Source organism: Equus caballus, chromosome 17 (genome assembly GCF_041296265.1).
Source record: "Equus caballus isolate H_3958 breed thoroughbred chromosome 17, TB-T2T, whole genome shotgun sequence".
Taxonomy (NCBI): Eukaryota; Metazoa; Chordata; class Mammalia; order Perissodactyla; family Equidae; genus Equus; species Equus caballus.
This window is the reverse complement of record NC_091700.1, coordinates 40,285,569-40,307,457: the sequence shown is the minus strand read 5'-3', so window position 1 is coordinate 40,307,457 and position 21,889 is coordinate 40,285,569. Positions and strand designations below refer to the sequence as shown.

General features: G+C 33.9%; 1 protein-coding gene across 2 annotated transcripts in view; it reads right to left on the bottom strand.

Moving 5' to 3' along the window:
- The window catches only part of INTS6 (integrator complex subunit 6), an 85,960-nt gene that overhangs the window by 61,368 nt on the left and 2,703 nt on the right, over nucleotides 1–21,889 (bottom strand). For both annotated transcript variants that reach the window (XM_070240301.1, XM_023621545.2), the window contains one exon: nucleotides 2,673–2,762. In XM_070240301.1, the coding sequence (XP_070096402.1) occupies nucleotides 2,673–2,762 (90 nt within the window). The remainder of the gene's footprint in view (nucleotides 1–2,672; nucleotides 2,763–21,889) is intronic.

The following is a 21,889-nucleotide window of genomic DNA, read 5'->3' as shown; positions in this document are numbered from 1 at the left end:
TGAGCAAAGGATATCATACAGGTGGGGTGCACAACTCCATAAACAGTAACACATCACATCAATAGCAGTCACAGCCAATCAAGAATTATATACACACATACCTAATGTGGAAATTTTACTGACACCTTCACTCATTCAATAAGTCTAAAAAATAATCAAGTTTTGCAAAAAGCAAAGGTTAAGAGATCTGAAGAGAAAGAGACATAAAAGCAAAATTATGTTTGGTATTCCCTACTACAAATTATGACAATATAGATCATATGTAACACATATGTGCAAACACATACGCACAAGAGCAAAACAAAATGCATGTGTATGCTTTTTATGAACTGAAAGGCTCCTTAAAATGAATCGCATAATTTAATTTTTCGGGCTAGAATAGATCAATATTTCACAATATTTTAGCAAAAATTAAGCTTCAACAATATGCACATGTGGGGTACATTCTCTCTCTGCCCCACGAGATGAGTCTTGTTGGGACACTAAGAACCAAACATGCAAAGGATCAAAGACATGCAACTTGAAAAGCCAAAACAACTCAGAGACTTATGTTCCAACTACATAACCAAAATAAAGCTTTGCCTTAAAACAAATGAATCTTCCATCTCAGATAAGAAGTAGTAGTAGTAATCAATTTATATCTTGATGACTACCAGACTCAATACAATTATAATTAATATTTTTTTAACATAAGCTCTACTCTCAGTACTATGCTAAATATCATAGAAGATATAAGAGAACTAAAACCTAAGACCCCTGCACACAGGATAATCTTTCCAACCTTTCTAGCAAGGTAGTTTTAGAATATTGTAAACACATAGCCCCATTTCTCCAATATCCTTCCTTAGGACCTAGGAAGAAAGGTGAGCAATTCCAATATCCATATATATTTCAAAACATTTTTAAAAGCTAGAAAAGGTCCTACAAAACAAATAATACACACAAAACATCCAGATATATGGGAAGAGAATACAGTGTATCCCAAAGGGCATTTCTACAAACCAGTAAGACAGAGCACCTTGAATGGATACTCTCACACCTATGAATATTTCACAATAAAAAAATAGAAATCACAACTACATATCAAAATCATTAAGGATAAAAACAAAACAAAACCATCAAAAGAATTCTAATTTATACAAAATAAAATTGAATAAAGAAGTGAATTATTATGGGTTCTATTAATAGTATTTCTGACCTGACTATTGGTACCTCAATCTTTCTCTCAAATTTTTCAAAAGGAAACAAAGTGAGAAATATCAATTTGAGAGTTTCCAATTTAAAGTTAAGCAACATTTCTATTGCTTGTTCATGTATGTAATCAATGTCTACCTATTCCTGATAATGACAGGACATTACTGGCTACATATATCAACTAAATTCAAGAAAGCCCAAAAACCCATTAAGTTCAGCTATGGGGCATGCTAAGGCTACCAATTACATATAAACTATAAATTATCTAATTTTGAATTTTAATCTACCTAAATTTTTCAGCTCTACCTCCATCAATTATATCCTAAATTCTCTTTAATATCAACTGCTCAAACAAAACAATTCTGGCTCTCTTCTCCCCAAATTAAGGTCAGGTAATCACAGTTCTTTACTGGTTCCAATCCTTCATCACAGAACAGCACTATTTTCTTTTCTTTACAGCCTATCAAGCACTTTCACTTACATTATTTCATTTCAGTCTTCCAACAACCCTATGAGGTAAGGCAAGAATTATCATCTTTTTTCATGGACAAGGATAGAGATTTAGGGAAGTCAGTTAATTGGGACAAAGCTCACTGCTGGAAAGTAGTTGAACAAAGACTAGAACCCACGTGTCCTGACTCCATGTCCAATTTGCATTCTATTATGTCACACAAATGAAAGTATTTCTAAAAATTACTGAACTTAAAAACCACACTTTTCTTACTTAACCAAACCCTTTGTAGATACAATGAGAATTAAAATTAAGATTCTAAAGCAAATGAAAACAGTAAATAGTCTAAACCATCTCCTTTCTATATCAACATATTTTAAAAACCAAATATAATGTTCAAGAGCAGTTCAAATACTACAATAAAAACAGCTTAACCTTAAAATAAATCTAGTGTATTCACCCTACTACACTGCACACACCAACTCTGCATAATGCAATGCTAGTAGAGAATAGGCGAAGTTAGCTAAAAATTATTAATACTATACTGACTTAGAATAAAAATCACCCAAATCTTCACTTTTCCTAGTCTTCATCTCCTCTTGGCTTTGCTGTACGCTAGTCTAAGAGTCTCCAGAGTAGAGTTCACATGATAATCTACTGAAATATGGGAAGAAATTATAGAATGCTGTCTCAAATTTTTTTAACCTGAAAATAAGAATTTAGTTTACTAAATTTACTACACGAACTGACATTGTCACCCTCACATAAACTCAAAAATACACATATAATTGGGATGGGGGTAGGCTCAAAAATTTTCCACGAAAGGGGTTCCAATTCAAGAAAATTTGGAGACCATTGCTACAAAGAACTGAGAAGGTAGATGGGTTCTAGTAGACAGATGACTCTAGAGTGCATCAAATAATTAGAGAAAACCTATTTAAAGGTGTTCAATATCTTACAGTGCATATACAAGTAAAGATTTTTCAACTGCATCTGCATAATCCATGCTAATATAAATATAACTTACCTCATCCTGGACTCCACTGGTAGTAGTCAACTTGCTCCCATCAGTAATTGTAATAATTATTGCTGGCTCCAAAAAAAAAGGGTTTCTTCCCTAAAGTCAAAAAAACACATTGATCATATTAAGGCCTAAACTTTAGCTTAATTTTTCTGAGAAAAATTAATTCTCAGAATAGTGTATAAATCCCCCTTTCTTGTTGCTAAATTTTATGTATAGTATATACCTTTCAAACATTAAAAAAAGGCTCAGAAGGAAACATAAATGAATAGAGGTTAACCTTGAAGGAGCGGGATTAAGCAGAAAAAAAGGTGGATTTTTCACTTCTTTCTACATTCTTGTATTTTTTTTTTAGAGTGAGCATTTATATTTGTGTAACTAAATGTATTTAATTTCTTAAAAGGGATCCTATAGTTCAGTTCTAATAATCTGACATATTTAGACATTACAAACTAAAGCAATAGAAAGACGATTATTTTCTGAGAAACTTACTAAAGAGGAAGGCAAAATAGTAGGTGAACTTTACCACATAATATAATCTACGCCTGTAATCAAAGTGTCCAACCAAGTGACGGGGTATATGGATGGAAGGACTCTAAGAGCTGGTTCCATGGAAACAATAGGGCTACTCCAAGCTTAGCAAAATTTAACAGTAGTCCAATATGAAAAAGTAAAATTAAGGATAGCTAAAAGAAATCGCTCAGTGAGAGGAGTACAAATCAGCAGTAGCAGAGGCAAGAGACCACAGTGACACAGAGCTCTCAAACGTTCTATACATATGGTGAAATAACTTCAATAACTTCCATTCAAATCTCTGGCCAAGTCACTCTATCAGTACTACGATCAATTCTAGGTGACACATTTTGTGAGGGACTCAGATAAACATAAGCTTATCTTGTAGATATAAATGGCTTTCATTTGAGATATTAAGGACATTCTGTACAACTCTTTAAGACAAAACTATGACCAAAGGGTAGAAGTTTCAAGAGGGCAAACCTTTTGTTTGAAATCAAAAGTATATCAAATTCCCTGCTACTAACAGTGTTCAAGAAACAGCAGAATGAAGTTTTGTTGGATATGATGTAGAAAAGTCTATGACAAATTTTAATGTGCCTATGAATCACTGGAGATCTTGAGAAAATGCAAGTTCTGATTCAGTAGGTCTGGGATGAAGACTAAGGTTCCGCATTTCTAACAAGATTGCAGGCTAGGAGATGCTAATGTCCACAGATCATACTTAGAATAGCAAGGATGTAGAAATGTCATATTCATGTAATATTCCACAGTTCTAACCTTTCCCTTACCTTTATATAACTCTCACTTGCTAGCATATTACAGTACAGCCTCAATATTTGTTGAATGAATTTATAAACATCTTTCACATACAGTAACTGTGATTATAACTTAATCATCATAAAGTGGGGAAGGGAGGATCTGGTAGACTAAATTTCTTGATCAAATCACACAACTTTTAAGTGGCATATATATTTTTCAAACTGGTGTCCTAGAAACAATAGTTCCAAAAGGAGAAAGCTTCCTCTGGTCAAATGAAATTAAAATATGTTGGATATAACCTCTAGAAGATTTCTAATGCATAGTAGCATTCAAATGTTACAGGAGACCTGCAGGAAGAAAATATGAAATTATCTCCCCTTCCTCCTCTACAACAATCATGGTAAATGGAACACATTTTGGGAAACGTTAAGTTATAGTATATTGCTTCTCACAACATTCGCTCCCAACATAAATAATAAATTCTAATAATGCAGGTTTTCTCACGGATCTAGAAACAGGCAATGTTCATTTCCACCTCTAAACTTGGATTGGTTCCCTCAACTAGAAGACTTTTCCTTTTCCCTGCTCACAACTCATCCAATTCCTGATCATTAAGTCCCAGTTTAAGTCTTCCTCTTCTTCCATGAAATCTTCCATGATTACTCTGGTCTTGAACAATTACCCCTCTCCCTCTCCAAATTCTAATAGTGGTAGTTGTCAAATTTAAATTAAATAAATAAAAATACAGATAAACAGAATAAAACTGGACTTGGAGTGGTTTCAAGGAATACATTTTGAATACCACTTCCCTACAGAATTTATCCTCTCTCCTTCTCAAATTATTTTTAATGTAAATATATAACACCTTGCACAACAATGTGAATATACTTAACACTACTGAATCCACACTTAAAAATGGTAAAGATGGTAAATTTTGCTATGTGCCAATGCTACAATTTGTATTGTTTGCTATTATTTCATGTGTTTGAATACAGTGAAGGCAAGGATCATGCCATATTTCTTCCTCAGCACTGGGCACAAAATATTTAATCATTGGGTATTTAAATATTCATTGATTCACTGATTACAGCCTAATACAAATTTGTCCAAGCTCACAGAGCCATTTAAAATTACTCAAACTTCAACAACCTTCAAAAAATACAGATATGTTACCTTTACCTCAATATAAATGAATGCTTCCCAAACTTAACACATAACAATTCAAGAATTTGCTAGGCTACAAGGGTATAATACCTCCCTCCTATATCTGACCAGCCATCCACTGTCCATTCATTCATGTTTGTCATTCAAACATTTACTACGTGGCTACCAAGCATTAGACATTGTTAAGGACATGATAAATAATCTCTACTCTCACAAATAGTAAATGTAGGCACCCGTGTACATATAACAAAGACTCTCCTCTCCTGGTCTCTACAAATACCATTTTAGCTCAAAAATTAGCAAAGGGAGATAAAGAAAACCAAATATCCTAATATCGTCAAAACTACTGTATCTTGCTTCCACCCTTAAACTGAAACTACTTTGACTTGTTGCCTTTCAAAAACAAATCAGAAAATGTCTTAAAGCCACCATGGCATGGAGCAAATACTTGTGGGAGTGTCTCTATATCGCCTCTGCATTTTAACCTAAGTCAAAATCATATTTTCTGACTAAAAGTTTGACATCCATGCATTCTTATTCCTGTAAAAGTACTTTGAGAATTACCCTCCAGAGGCCAGAAAACTGTCATATTTATAACTAAAGAACAATGATCTATCGTGTCCTCAGAACTTTATCATGATGTCCATCCAAAAACTAATACATACTCAAGAACCATAATGTCTAAAAATCGAGCTAAAATGTATTAAAATTTAGCAAAAAGTCTCAAGTTATTCAAATTTAAGCTAAATTCAAACACTAAAATCAAAGTTACTTTTTCCTTGACAACAAAACACAGCTTTTAGTTGAATTTTACCAGCATAATACTACTACTAAGCACTAAGTAGTACTAACATAACACTCTCCCCACAGAGTGGAGTTATGCCTGAAATTACTGTAATAACCAGGTACTTGGTAATAATAATAAAGCACCTATATTACCTCATTTGACCCTAAAAACTAGGTGAGGTAAAGTGTTCAGGGAGATTAAATGATATAACTCAAAGTCACTCAGTTGGTTACTGGAAAAGCTAGAACCTTATTCCAACTCTAAATCACAGGGTCTTTCTGCAGCATCTGAAGATCCTGTTGGTAGCAGCTAAATTCACTTCGATACAATTCTACACCAACATGGATTATGCCATATTCACCCAACAACGAATGATGTTACAATCAATTTGGTTTTATTTACTATATTCTATATGCATGGAAATTAACTACAATAGGCCTATTCTTTTAACTTGGTTTCCTATTGCTCTGTGATTTCCTTACCCACCAATTTTTCTATATATAAATCAACATATCTTCTCCCAACAAAAACACAATGAAACAAAACAATATATATATCAATGCTTACTTGTGAAAACTATGTTAACTTCAACCAACTTTCAGAGACTATGTATACGAACACAAGCTAACAGCAAGTTCTATAATGGCTTTAAATTTTGGAAAACTCAGATAAAGATCAAAGGCAGAAAAAAGTACAGAAAAATATGACCATCCTCATTTCAGCTATTTAATTATTTAACTCTACCATGCCTAAGATCCCTTCCTCTCTAAGATTAAAGAGTTTTGTCAAGAATCACACTAGAAAAAGCAACAGCATTAGTTATGTCAAAAATTACAATAATTTAATGAATATCAATTTATACATAAAAGGGTTTTCTATTGCTTCAGGAAAAAAATTATCCCTACCTTTATATATAAACGTTTGAATTAACAAATTTATTTAAGCATAAATTTCTAAATCCTCTTCAGAAAATGACCAGACCATGTCGCTCCAATAAAGCTTTCTCACATAGTTTCACTGTTCCTTCCCCACCTCTTGTAGTACATTTATTGTTGGCAAAAGCATAATAAATAATTGGCATCTTTCTCTGACAGCATTACCTTTTACACAAGAAATTCAAACATGGTTTGGGTTGTCTATCAGCATTCACAAGACTTTCTTTTGAGGTTTTCCAAAAAATAATTTAACATTTCAAAAGTCTAAATTAAAGTTGTGATTTAATCACTGCAATACAATGTTATTTGGTGCCAAGCCTCTGTAGTTTAAGAGTAACTATTTTACATTTTCATTCTTAGTAAGCATGTTTATGAAGTCACTCAATTTGGGGACAGTTCATATGAGAATTTCCCTCAATATTCATCTTGGACATAAAGTTATAAATAGCCTTTACCTTAGTTATAAATATCTCCAAAAAATATATACTAAGCTGTGCTACGACAAAGGCAGCCAGTAGAGGGACTAAAAGTTTACTTTTGCCATTAGCAGAATTAACCTCAGATGTTTTACTCTCAAAGCAGTGGCTCTTGGCATGAAGAAATCTAGACATGTCACTAGAAAATACAATGCACAGTACAATGTTCTACCTCTAGAGCTGTTTTCTAATGGAAATCCTGTCATTTAGAAAATTTGATTTTAATACTGGTCAAAAGCCTCAGGTAAAGAGTTTTGCTAAAGATAATATAAATATTTTCACTTTGCTTAAGTTCTCTCAGTAATGTAACAGTATGATGGTTAATTAAATTAAGGCATAAAAATCTCAGTAAGAAAATTTCAAGAATTAAAATAAGTAGATCTGGGGCCAGCCCCGTAGCTGAGTGGTTAAGTTCGCACGCTCCACTTCGGCAGCCCAGGATTTTGCCAGTTCGAATCCTGGGTACGGACATGGCACCACTCACCAAGCCATCCTGAGGGAGCATCCCACATGCCACAACTAAAAATATACAACTATGTACCAGGCCCTTCGGGGAGAAAAAGAAAAAAAAATTTTTTTTTTTTGGTTTTTTTTTTTTTGGAGAAAGATTAGCCCTCAGCTAACTACTGCCAGTCCTCCTCTTTTTGCTGAGGAAGCCTGGCTCTGAGCTAACATCCGTGCCCATCTTCCTCTAGTTTATACGTGGGACACCTACCACAGCATGGCTGCCAAGCAGTGCCATGTCCGCACCCGGGATCCAAACCAGCGAACCCCGGGCCGCCGAGAAGCGGAGCGTGCGAACTTAACCGCTGCGCCACCGGGCCGGCCCCAAGAAAAAATTTTTTAAAAATTAAAAAATTTTAAAAAGTAGACCTTATTCACTAGAACCTATTTCCTTTTTGCAAAGAAAATGCTTTTGAAAATGTTAAAACTAGTTATTTTGCAAAGAAAATCATTTTGAAAATATAAAAATAAGGCTAATTTCCCCCAAATATAAACTAACTTGGTTCTCAGAATCACAATTTTTAGTTTGACCAAAGAAATTTAAAATGTAGTGGGGGTAGGGGCACAGGAATTTTACTGTACCCTTAAACAGGTCTTAACTAGTATAACCTGAAGCAAAAGGAAGGCAGCCCTGGGCAGTCAGTAAAACTTTTAGCAGCTACCTTTGCTGTAGGACCAAATGGCTCAAGTTTTCTTTTGGTGGCACCATGCTCAACCATGTTACCAGTCCTCTGAACAATCCTATAAAGACAGCCAAGTGCCTGTCTGTGAAACACTTTTCCCTGACTTAAGGCTTCTATTGAAGGGAAGATGTGCACCAAAGGTCAGCTCTGGCTCTCCTGCGACAGCATCTTCAGCTAATCTACATCTACTACTATCTAGCTATTTTGCTATATGCCAGGAAAGCTAGGGCCAATAGAAATCAACAAAAGAGATGTTAAGATGTATAACATCTTATACATCTAGGCTAAAAGCACATCATCTAATAAGAAAATCAAAAACTCCCAGAAATAGCCTGTGCTTTTTCCAATCTAAAACATCCTTTTCAAGTAAATAACAGCGATAACAAAAATGTTAAAAAGATGGAAAAGGCTGCCTTGAGAAATAAGTACTCTCTCACCAAAGGTTCTGATGCACATACTGGACAAGTGCTAAGTAGGATTGCTGTTAAAAATTTTCTAACAGTTAAGTTGCTGGACTAGACCTTTAGGTTTCCTTTATTTACATCCTTGCAGAATCTACATAAATAGTAAAAACATGAAATGAAGCCTGCATTGTCTATCCTACTATTTTCCTCTATTACCATAGATAATAAAAAGGCAACAATATATGTTCCTCTTAAATATGACAAATCACCTCATCATCACTTAGAAACTTTCTGAACTTCCCTATATAATTTGTCAGAATTTTGACTTTATAAAGAAAATATAAAACAGAAACATTAATATTAAACACAACAGTCTTCTACTTTAAGCTTCTCTCTAAAAGAAAAGCATTTTAAGATGCAATCCACATCCAAAGACTTATTAGTCATAATACTGATAATAAACACTATTACAACTATATAGAACTAAGATGAGCTTTTAATACATACTTTGCAACACAAATCAACTAGAATAACACTCTTTAATTCAATATTGCTCAAAATTCAGACATTTGTATGCCACAACCAGAATTGCTTCAATATCTGCTTATTATCTCCACTAATATTTACTTAATATTTTCCTTTAAATCAGTTCCATTTTTTGATTTTAGTCTCAAACAATAATATCTATGAAATCATAGTTTTGGCGTACTAATGCTATTTTCTAATCAATAATTCACTGTCATTAATACTGTTAGCTATATTTTTTTAAGGGTGGGAAGGTTCATTATATTATGAGGATGAATACACAACTGGTTAAGTACACAGTCCAAACAAAATATAATAATTATTTAAATAAAAGCCTGACAGGCTTCATTTAAATCAATATTCCAAGGCCAGAATTATAAGTTTTATGTTTGTTTTAGAACTCAGCAAGATTAGTACTTTTATAATCTCAAGTGGTGTGGCATAAATGAGATCTTTTGATACAGAAACTCCGAAATATTAATCTTAAGAAATTAGTGCTTTTAAAATAGTACCTTTAACTACATACAAAAGATCTCTGAAGGATACGTTACAAACTGATTAAGCACAGTTACCTCTGAAGAACTGAAGTGAGCAACAGCATAATGTTCTATAATGCTTGAACTTTTTAATCATGCACATTTATTCCATATATTCAAAACAAGTACTCTTCAAAATTAAAACGTGTTCAGTATCCAAAAACAAAACTTTGTAAAAACCTGCTAGTGTATAAAAACCTAGTATCTTAGAATACATTAAGGAATATAACTACAGAAAAACGTTAAAATTCCACATTAAAAGAAATATATTTTAGTTTCAAGTAATTCCATTATAGAAGTGTGTACTAACACAGTTCCTTTATCGAACCATATAATTCTTTACCTTAAAAATATAACAGCATTAAAAATAGATGGAATAATAAGACAAACAAAAGTAGGAAGGAATCCCACATATTTATTTTACTATGACTAAAGAGCAACAGCCTGAAATTTGATTTAAGTAATAAACCAAATAACAGTAATGTAAGAACTAAAGAGGGGCCGGCCCCGTGGCCAAACGGTTAAGTCCGTGCACTCTGCTTCGGTAGCCCAGGGTTTCATCAGTTCAGATCCTAGGCAGGGACATGGCACTGCTCAATGGTGAGGCGGCATCCCATATGGCATAATCAGAAGGACCTACACTTAGAATATACAACTGTATACTGGGGGGCTTTTGGGAGAAGAAGAAGGGGGGAAAAAAAAGAAGATTCACAACAGATGTTAGCTCAGGTGCCAATCTTAAAAAAAAAAAAAGAACTACAGAATTACTAGCTTGACTTTGTGGGAAAAAAATTAATGTTAAGGAAACTAGATAATTGATAGGGCTAAGCATTACCGCATCAGAGGACAGTAATATAAATTCAATATATCCAAAATATTAAATATTTAATAATTTCACAAAACTTGAGTTTTACATTTGAACTGAAATCTAAAGTTTGAATAAGACTACTCTAAAAAATAAATAATTGGTTTTGAAAATATTTAAAAAGCAGTAGCAGGTAAACAGTGCTTATACTGGCATAAAAAAAGGAATGAGGGTATCAGAAATATAACTATTAAGAAATACTAACATTCTGGGGGCCAGCCCCATGGCCAAGTGGTTAAGTTCACATACTCCGCTTTGGTGGCCCAGTGTTCACCAGTTCAGATCCTGGGCACAGACCTAGCACCACTCATCAAGCCATGCTCTGGCAGCACGCCACATAGAACTAGAATGACTTACAACTAGGATATACAATCATGTACTGGGGCTTTGGGGAGGGGGAAAAAAAAAGAGGAAGATTGGCAACAGATGTTAGTTCAGGGCCAATCTTCCTTAGCAAAAAAAAAAAACAAAACATGGACTCTGCAGCCAAAGAAATACTAACAATCTATACATCCATCTTAGTAAATAGATTGCAAAATATTAATTTGGAAAAAAATTATTCCAGCAAAGCATATTAATAATAAACATGCTAGATCACGGCACAAAAAGCAAAAAAATAAAAGCCAAGATAAAAACATATTTTCAAAAACAGCTGAAGTTATATAGCAATAATGCTGAAGATTAACTTGACCTCAATAAATCATAAAGATCTCCCTATTCCATCAAGATTAATCGTCTCCTTGGGCTGCTGATCACCACCAAATCTACAGATATTACCCTTGCAGAAATCTGGTTAAATCACATCTTTGACCATTATGGCTAGTTCCTTCTAAACATCCACAGTATGAATATGCTCTCAAAAGAATCATTCACACACACAATAGCTGTCCTATAGAAAAAATGGAATTTGACCATTGCATTCTACATAAGTATCTTCAAGACTACAGCTGAAACTAAAGAGGAACTGCCTAGCAAACATTGGATAGCAGAAGAGTTAGCAACAAAGCACCAAATCTAATAAAGGAAAAAACTGACAGTCTATTGTTTCCCATATGCTACGGCTAAAGGACTTTAATTGGATAAATCATAATACTAGATTAGTTTTAAGGGGGCCTGCTTTGTAAAAAATACGGATTTTTGTTTTTCTAGGAAAGAATTGGTCCAATTTCAGTAAGATTTTTTTAGGAGGAAAAATTTAAATTTCTCCAAAGCAATTATATAGGTATATGTACTTGAGCAAATAGTTTCTAGAAATTCATTTTTGCTAGATTCCGATTCAAACATTTATTGATGCTTGTGCTAAATACCTCCCCAAATATTTATTAGATTTTAAATTTTCAAAATAGACGACATTTTGGGAAACAAAAAACCGCATAACATTTACCTCTACTGCTTAAAAAAAATTTTTTTATAAACCTCTCTAACTAGATATACAAATCCACCAAGGTTTTACCTTAGAAATGAACCTCATGAAAAAGCAGATGTCACATACGAATGACTGCACAAGATTTTTACATGTTTTAGATTGTTGCTATAGCTCACTCCAATGGAAGCTCTAAGAACATAACAAGATAACTCTTTTTTACATTAGGATTTACACTGAATATAATCTCGTTTGGCATTAGACATTATCCACTCTGGATTAACAATAAAATTTAGATATACAGACCTTTTAGTCTTCCTATTACCTGATTCAGGCCCAATTTTCTGGGGGCAATTTCATGGTTTTTCTAACTATCCTGGTTTGAGAAATAGGATTGACAACCAAAATTGCACATCAAAAGTCAAAATTTTATATTAGTTATTACCTGCCAAAGTATAGAAATGATCAGGAACCAACACAACTCAGGCATTACCAGAGGCCCCAAAGACACCGTTTTGCTTATTCCTGATAATCCAAAAGTACTATACCCTCTCATTTATCTCGTGGATGGAGCCCCTGTAACGTCACCCGCTGTGGTTTGCAGCCTAACCTTTCAGAGAACACTGCATACTCAATCATCTTCAATTCTTGTATTACTTTTAATCCTCTCAGAATAATTGTTTGGATGCTTCCCGTATTAAACTCTAGAATAACCTCAAGACTTTGTTCGTGCTTCCTAATATCTAACTAGGCTCACCAGCTTTGACAAAAGGAAAGTTTTCCTTTAACACTAGTTATAAATTGTATTACCTAGTAGCTAATGCTACAATTACTTTTTCTCACACATTCAGAACTATTTTCTTTTCTATAATAAAGTTTTTTAGATGATATAATTCTTCCAAGGACCTTTGCCACAAGTTCCACAGCTTATCTGGGCAAAAATAATGGATGGAAAATATTAAAAATGTCATACCCTTTTAAGGCACAGATTTTAAAAAAAAAAAAGGCAAGGGTACCTAGGGTCTGGAATAAATTTTGATGAGCTATCACTAGGGTGATATAAATTTGTCCTTTGGTTATAAGATTTTTAAGTTAAAATATTTTTTATGTGCAACTCCCTCTCAATATACCAATAAGCAAATTTCACATTACATATGCCCTAAAAAAGAAATATCATCACATAAAAAAAATCTTCCTAGGCTTATCCTATTATGTTTTTTTCACATAAATCTACATTACAAACAATAAACAGATCATACATTTTACATGTGACCTTTCTTCTGGACAAGCACATCCTCCCTCCACCCCTATCCCAACCATCACCAACTTAAACTCTAAATTTAATTTACTGTTACAAAGCCCTGGAATTGGACTCCGACCTAAATTTCCTCAAAGAAGCTTAAAACGTTTCTTGCTTTGAAAATCAAAACCTAGTTTGTCTGTTTTTTTAACTACTTATTGTTATCAAACTGTTTTTGAACAAGAAATAGAGATTTGGGGGAAAAGACTTTTGTAACACCAAGGGGAAAGTATTTTTGGAGCAATCTATAAGCTTTAATCCAAAGCCAAAAACCATTTATGTTCACCATGGCAGGAAATTTTACTTTAGCTGGAACTACTGGAGAGTTAATTCCAGCTTCTGGTGATGGACATATGTTGGGTTACGAACAATTTTTATTATGTTTCTTCTCAAAGGTTTCAGATTAGAAAGGTTTTATCCTGTTAAGGGTTTACCATAATATTGGGGATGATCATCATCATCATCATCGCCTCAGTTCCAACCGTGTGCAAGCAGACACTTAGCTGGATAATTAACAAACGTTATTTCTAATCCTTACTAAAATGTTTAAGATTGGTATTATCATCATTTTGCGGATGAGAAATTTCAAGCTCAGTGACATGAAGGTACTTGTCAATACAACATAAGCTGGAAAGTGGCAGAGCCAGGCACAGCCAGTTCTAACGAAGCAGTTCTTTCCATATCACCACACTGCTTGTTCTGAAAAAAGCTGGATAAAATACCCTACGTACCAACAACTCCAATTTTTAAAATTCAAATAAAAGGAAATTCACAAAAATGGTAACAGGTGTGTTACAATAATAAAGTATGTTGTATATTACTTAATCTTTACCACCATCCTCAAGATAGATCCTTTCATCTCATTTCCCTAATAGGGAAACTGAGGCTGAGAGGTTACATGACTTGCCAGCAACTCATGGGTGGAGTGGGAATTCACAGAGCCCATCAGATCTTTCTGAATCTTAAAACGCAACGAATAGAGATATTCAAAATTACCTTACATCAAAGGAAACAGGATAGTTAACTAATTAGAAAACTGTCCAGGTAAAAAATTATACTTCTAATACTGGCTGGCATACTACACTGGAAAAGTCGACTAATTATAGCTCTATATTAACTAACCATATCAGAAATTTAAACGATGAAATACAAAATCAAAAAGTACCATTAAATAAATACACATATCAGCATCTAGGTCTTAAAATAAGGGTATAAAATCCTGTCAACTATCCTCCACATTCATATTCTTATTTTTTTCCAAACAAGGGAGTGGGAAGGAAATCCAACTGAATGTAACAAACAGTATTTTAATAGGATGTTACAAGAAAAGCTAAATGTAACACACTGACAAAATGAAATGTCTGGTTTTCACAGAGGAATGGAAAGAATGAACATTACATTAGAGAACTACAGACATACCCCCCCAAAAAAGGACTCAGATCTACTGATTATAACTTTACATAAAATTCCTTCTTAAATAATATAAAAATCTCTAACAAAATCTGCATAACTGTTTCATAACCAATTGCAAGTTTTTAAAATATTTCATAAATGTGAAGAAATGAAAGATTTTAACTTTTCTGGGCCTTCCTTTCTTCACCTATAAAATGAGGAAGATGGAGCACACTTCTAACATCACTTTCAATTCTAAAGCCCATGAAACAATAATCATAATAAAATACTTATGGAAAGTCCAATGAAAAGTTCTCTCAATAGATGCAAATGTTCCATTCTTTTTTTCAAAAGTGTATATAAAAATTCAGTAAGCTTCACGCTTAGGATTTGTGTATTTAAGTTATACCTCAATAAAAAGGTTGGGGGCAAAAAAAGGATCAAGGAATAAAGATAAACTAAAATAAAACCAAAAACACTTCAGTATTTTGTTTATGGTCTGGCAACCACGCTTAAATAGACTAATAATAAGACTAAACAAAAATTGGTTTATACAAGAAAATTACTTTTTTAAAATGGAAGAAAACAGGGCTGGTATATGTAAGAATTGATCAGTCAAAGAAGGAAAGCCCACCAAGATGATTTTATTCATAGATCATAAATTTGAGTGAAGGATTACGATGGCTAAAAATAATTTTAAATATTTAAGAAAATTTCAAGTTATAAAATACTGCACAATCTCTGAAGAAATCCATGACATGAACATAGCTAAACAATCCTTTTAGCTAATTCTGACCACAAATGACCTTAAATCAGTTCAAAATACTTGAATAAATGGAATTCTTTCATTCAAATATTAATTTGTTCCCGGCCTTTTAATTTTCAGTTATGCATACTTTAATACATAATTATTGACATTTTCTTTCACGAGGGGAAAATAAAATTCTCTTTGAAGTAGAACTTATTATTTTTGCCTTTTGTCCTTTGCTTTCTTTCCAATAATTTCCAATTAAGAATGCAATGATGTCCTTAGGACATTCTTTTTCATTTTCTTTTGAAAGATCACAACAGGGTAGTTTTTTGATCCTTCAGAAAATGGAAATTTAGAGTGTAAAATTATAAAGAAAAATCATAGCAAGTGTTTTCAAAGAAAACAGAACCTGGGTCTTGAAATTTTTCATTTAAATTACCGCCTTTAAAATTAATGCTCCATAGAAAATAAATCATATCCATTTTATGCTACTTTGAGCTCAAATTCTAATTAAATTATCCCTTGATTTACCCAACAGATGTGCTCCTCAAAGCTTCCTTGCAAATCAAACTTGTGTAAATCTCATCTTAAATGCACTAGGGGGAGCTCCCTATTTGAAAGAATCCTAAAGCATGTGCTTTTGTCTCATAAAGATTCCTTTTCTAACATATCCCATGAAAGAATGACTTTCTGACTTGTCTGCTTAACTGTTTATATCCAGTTTTCATTTAACATTTTTTTTTTAAACACCATCCTTGTACTTTAACCCATGTTTATCAACTACCATTAACACAACTTTGGCCAAGCTATAGTATTTACTTTTCACACTGTTTCACCAGGAGGCAATACAAAGCCCAAGGCAATATATACACTTAATATGCTACTTGTAGATTTCAAAGCATGTATAAAAATCAGTTTTAAATATCACTAGGTTTTTATAATTGTAATTTCAAATTTAAAGCTGAAAAATAATAGAAAACTAGAGATAAACTAATCTACTAAGGAAAAATAGTATGCATCGTGTCTATTGGGTACTTCCTAATTTTTAAAGTACATTTTAATACACCATCCCATTTAAACCTCTCATCGATTCTATAATAAGGGTACAATGGCTCATTATTGGCAACTTAAAATACGAAGAAGCGGAGGCACAGGGCAGTAAAATGACTGCCCAATGTTACACAGCAATTCAATGTCAAGGTCAGGACTGAGATTCCAATTTTCACATTCCTGGCCAGTGCTGTTCTTTCACACAATAAAGATGCAGAAAAAAACATTTAAGCAAGTTTAGCTGTAGAATCTTCTATCTGCTAATAATAATTATTGAAAATAATTTTAGGAGGCTTAAAAGTTCAGGGACCAGACAAAACCTTTCAATGGGGAATGGACAGTTTCTTCAACAAACGGTGTTGGGAACAGTGGCTATCCATGCGAAAGAATGAAGCTGGACCCTTAGCATACACTAGATACAAAAATTAACTCAAAATGGATTAATAACTTAAAGGTAAGTAAGACCTAAAACTCCTAAAAGAAAATATAGGGGAAAAGCTTCAATGTCGGATTCAGCAATGATTTCTTGGGAAGATAAACTGGAATACATCAAAAATTAAAACTTTTATGCATCAAAGGACACAATCAAAAGAGTGAAAAGGCAACCCATGGAATGGGAGAAAATATTTGTAAATCGCGTATCTGATAAGGGGTTAATATCCAGAACTCAAAGGAAATTTAACTCAATTTTACAAAAGCAAAGGACTTGAATACACATTTCTCCAAAGCCAATATACAAATAGCCAACCAGGATATGACGAGAGGCTCAACATAAATAATAATTGGGTAAATGCAAATAAACCAATGAGATATCATCTCATACTCATTAGGATGGCCAGTATCAGAAAAACAGAAAATAGTTAAGCGTCAGTGAGGATGTGGAGAAACTGGCATGCTTGCACACTGTTAGTGGGAATATAAAATAGTGCAACCGCTAGGGAAAATATGGCGTTCCTCAAAAATTTAAAAATAGGATTACCACATGATCCAGCAACTCCACTTCAGGTATATATCCAAAAGAATTGAAAGCAGGATCTCAAAACACAGGCACACCATGTTCATAGCAGCATTCCTCACAATAGTCAAGAGATGGAAGCAACCCAAGTATCCATAGGCAGACAAATGCATAAGCAAAATGTGGTATATACATACAAGGAAATAGTATTCAGCCTTAAAAAGGAATGAAATCTTCTACAAGATGGATCTTGAGGCCATTATGTTAAGTGAAATAAGCCAGTCACAAAAAGACAAATACTCTATGATTCCACTTATATGAGCTATCTCTCAAGTAGTCAAATTCATAGAGAAAGAAAGTAGAACGGTGGTTACCAGGGGGTGGGGGAGGGGAAAATGAGTTATTGTTTAATGGGCATAGAGTTTCAGTTTTGAACAATAAAAAAGTTCTGGAAACTGGCTGCACAACAATGTGAATATGCTGAACACTACTCAAGGACACTTAAAAATAGTTAAAATGATAAATATGATGTTACGTGTTTTTCATCACAAATTAAAAATTAGAAAAAAAAACATCAGGGACTTAAAAAATTTATAAAATACCATTCACCATTATGTTTCAAGTTCATATTCAGCACAGTACTATGTTCAAGTATAACCACCCTTTTTGAAAAGATGTCCATAGGTCAGTAAGACCAAACTATTGTAAATATATTTGTTGAGAGCCTAAGGGAAACCAAAAACCCAAATGGGAATTAAGTTTTCATTACTTCACCTACTAACATTAAAAGAGAAACCTGTATTTTGTATGACCTGAGTACTAAACGGGTACTGCTTGGGTAAAGGGAAAAAAGTAGTATTATTAAAACTACCTGAATCATCTGCTAAGTTCACAATGGTTCTTTATGCTGAAGAATAAAATTGGTTAAAATTATTCCCCCTAAGATTCATTCAATTTGATCTTGTCTAAAAGCCACCATTTTTCAATGAGGTAAACACTTGGCACTGAAAATCCTCAAAAAACTAAGTACATATTGTACCTCCTTTTAGGGTATTTGTCAAGGATTGTCTTGGTCAAGGAGGGCACACAGTAGTAGGACAGGTCCCATCCTCAGCCCTGGAACAATCAAATCAGTACTATTATGTTGGCTAGCAGGAGTGTGGAATTAGTTCAGTGACAAAAATGATGAATTGCAGGCCGGACTAATATTTAGCAGCTAAACCTAACCGGAACCAAACAACATCAAAAAAGATAACACTGAAAACAGTGATAGAAAACAGAACAATTTGGAACAATATGAAAAATAAACTGATCTACATATAAAACTTTAATCAGACCTCTAAAACTTTATACATGTCCTCACTCTAGATATTAAGGCTGGTTCAGATTTTCAGTGGTTCTCAAAAGATCAGCATTATTTGAAACTCTGGTGAACACACATGAAAAATCATGTATCAAATTTAGCTGCAATGATAAGCACTTTAATAAGGTGCTCCTGTTAAGGAAAAGACTGATTAGAAGCTACACATTGTTTAATGAAATATCAGCAAATGGTACTGATTATTAAAATAAAATATTTATAAGGATTGCGTCCACAGGCAAGGAGTCTTTCAGTGGCTATTCAAAGTGGAAATTTTTTAGTGGGATATTCAAAGTGCTTGAGGAAAACATTCATCAAGATTCATTCTTTTTTCTCAGCCACTATAACCTTACTGATACCCTGCAAACTCTGTTACTATCCTAGCTAGTATCTCAAAGATAATTTATTTGTAAACATGCTAAGCAAATTAACAGATGCAATATAGGTCTTAAAAATACTGGGGCCAGCCCCATGGCCAAGTGGTTAAGTTCGCACACACTGCTTCAGTGGCCCGGGGTTCACCAGTTCAGATCCTGGGCATGGACCTATGCACTGCTCATCAGGCCATGCTGAGGCGGCATCCCACACAGAAGAACTAGAATGACTTACAACTAGGATACACAACTATGTCCTGGGACTTTGGGGAGAAAAAAAACAAAGAGGAAGATTGGCAACAGATGTTGACTCAGGGCCAATCTTCCTCACCCCAAAAAAAGAAAGAAAGAAAAAAAAACACCATACCTTAAAAAAAAAAGACCCTTGGGGGACCGGCCCCATGGCCGAGTGGTTAATGTTCCACGAGCTCTGCTTCAGCAGCCCGGGGTTCACAGGTTTGGATCCCAGGTGCGGACCTACTCCACTCATCAGCCATGCTGTGGAGGCATCCCACATACAAAGTAGAGGAAGACTGGCACAGATGTTAGCTCAGGGGTAATCTTCTTCAACAAAAAAAAAGAGGAGGATTGGCAACAGATGTTAGCTCAGGGAGAATCTTCCTCACAAAAAAATACTCTTGGAATTGGTTACGGAAAATCACATATGTTCATGTATGTCAGGGGGAGCAGGTGTGAGAGTAGCTATATAAATACATACATATATATACCCACATTAAGATATTTAAGAAAATTATTCAGAAACCCATATAAAGGTTTTTAGATGCTCTATTGAATTAATATGATCTTTCATCTAGCTCATCTTTTCTCATTTCCTTTAACTATGTACCGAGATTACATACAAGTATTTAGTACTGTGGGCTCCACAGATCCTAATATAGAGCATGATAGGGGAAGTACTCATGTGAAAACACTGAGGTGACAGAATAAAGGTATTCCACAGAAAACAGACAGATACAAAGTACCTTTACAAAGAAGAAAATACAAGAACCATATTTAGTATTCAAAGTTTGAGACAACCAAAATGCTTGATAAATTATCCTTTTTTGAAGGGAAAATGTATAACATTTAAATCAGCAAGAGAAAGTCTTACGAGGAAAAATATCTTCTGGAAAGATGTTTTCTTCTAATTAAACACTTTACTCAATCATTTTCATTTTTCACTTGGAAATTGTGACTTCCTAAATTATTTTAATGCTAGTGTCATTTTTATGTGCCAATTCAGGACAGAAGCATTAACATGACTCCTTGCATCCTTGCTTATTCATCAAAATAACTGAGAAGTGTTACCCCTCTCCCTTGTTGAATTAACAAATCCTAACATGCACAAACATCCTAATCTCTAGGCTCTTCTCTCCGTCAAAGTGGTAACAGCACAGCAGGACTACCTTCAACCTCAAATTTTCCGTAAGCCCTATCGACAAGAACTTAAGTGTTCTCTGGTGGAAGATGGCAACTGGGAAAATGAAGATACAGGTTTAAATTACAAATTTCCTCAACCTCTCCATGACGATAAGTTTTTCTAAGGAAGCACCCTAAGAAACATTTTTAATAGGTGGTAGAATGTAAATGTGTCTAAATGCCTGTCCCATTTATGAAATGTGATGCACAAAACAGGAAATTAATAGTTCTGCTATACACTAACACCTGACAACCAAATAAGGATAACCAAATAACAGTAAGTTTCAAATTTGTCTTTGAACTCAAAGAAGTTTACATCAAAACCTTAAGCAATAAAAGACTATATAGCATTATATATAGCAAAGGAACATGAAAGGGAAAGAAATCCATTATTTTACAGAAACAAACTGAAAAAGTTTACGGCAAATCTGCCCAAATTACTAAGAACTGCAAAATAAAGCAGCACGGAGAGAAAACATAAAAAGGATAACATGGTAAGAAAACACACATTTACTTAATTAATGGAAGTGCAATTTCGTAAAAATAGAAACAAAGTGACTCTGAATTGCAACGCATACTTTAAATGCTATAGGACTATACTCAACCATTTCCAAAGATGTTTAGGCGCTGAACAGTTACCCCCAAGGAGTAAAGCATAAACATTTCTAAAACAAGGGAACAATTCTGTTTCTTGCCATACAAAGCAACCAAAAGTTGTAGTCACAGGAAGAATTTCCATGAAACTCATGAAAATTGTGGCTCATGCAACTTGGGGAAAGAACATAACGTATACCTAAATATATCACTGTGGTAATAGTGCTTTGCACAACATAAAAATTGAACTTTTTGGGTTTAATCTTCCTTTGTTATGTGTTAACATTACACACTCTTCAGTATCTTTTATTTTCCAGGTCAGCAATCTCAAAAAAAGTTATAACAGACCACCTTGCGTTATTCTACAGTGAACCATCATTTGATTTAAAGCTCTTGTCTCACCTTCCAATAAATAAACGCAAGTATTATACTCTGGACCTGCCATTTAATTCAGGAATGAATTCAGAATTCTTCCTGGATAGTTGCTTATTGTATATGCTTCATAAAGCTG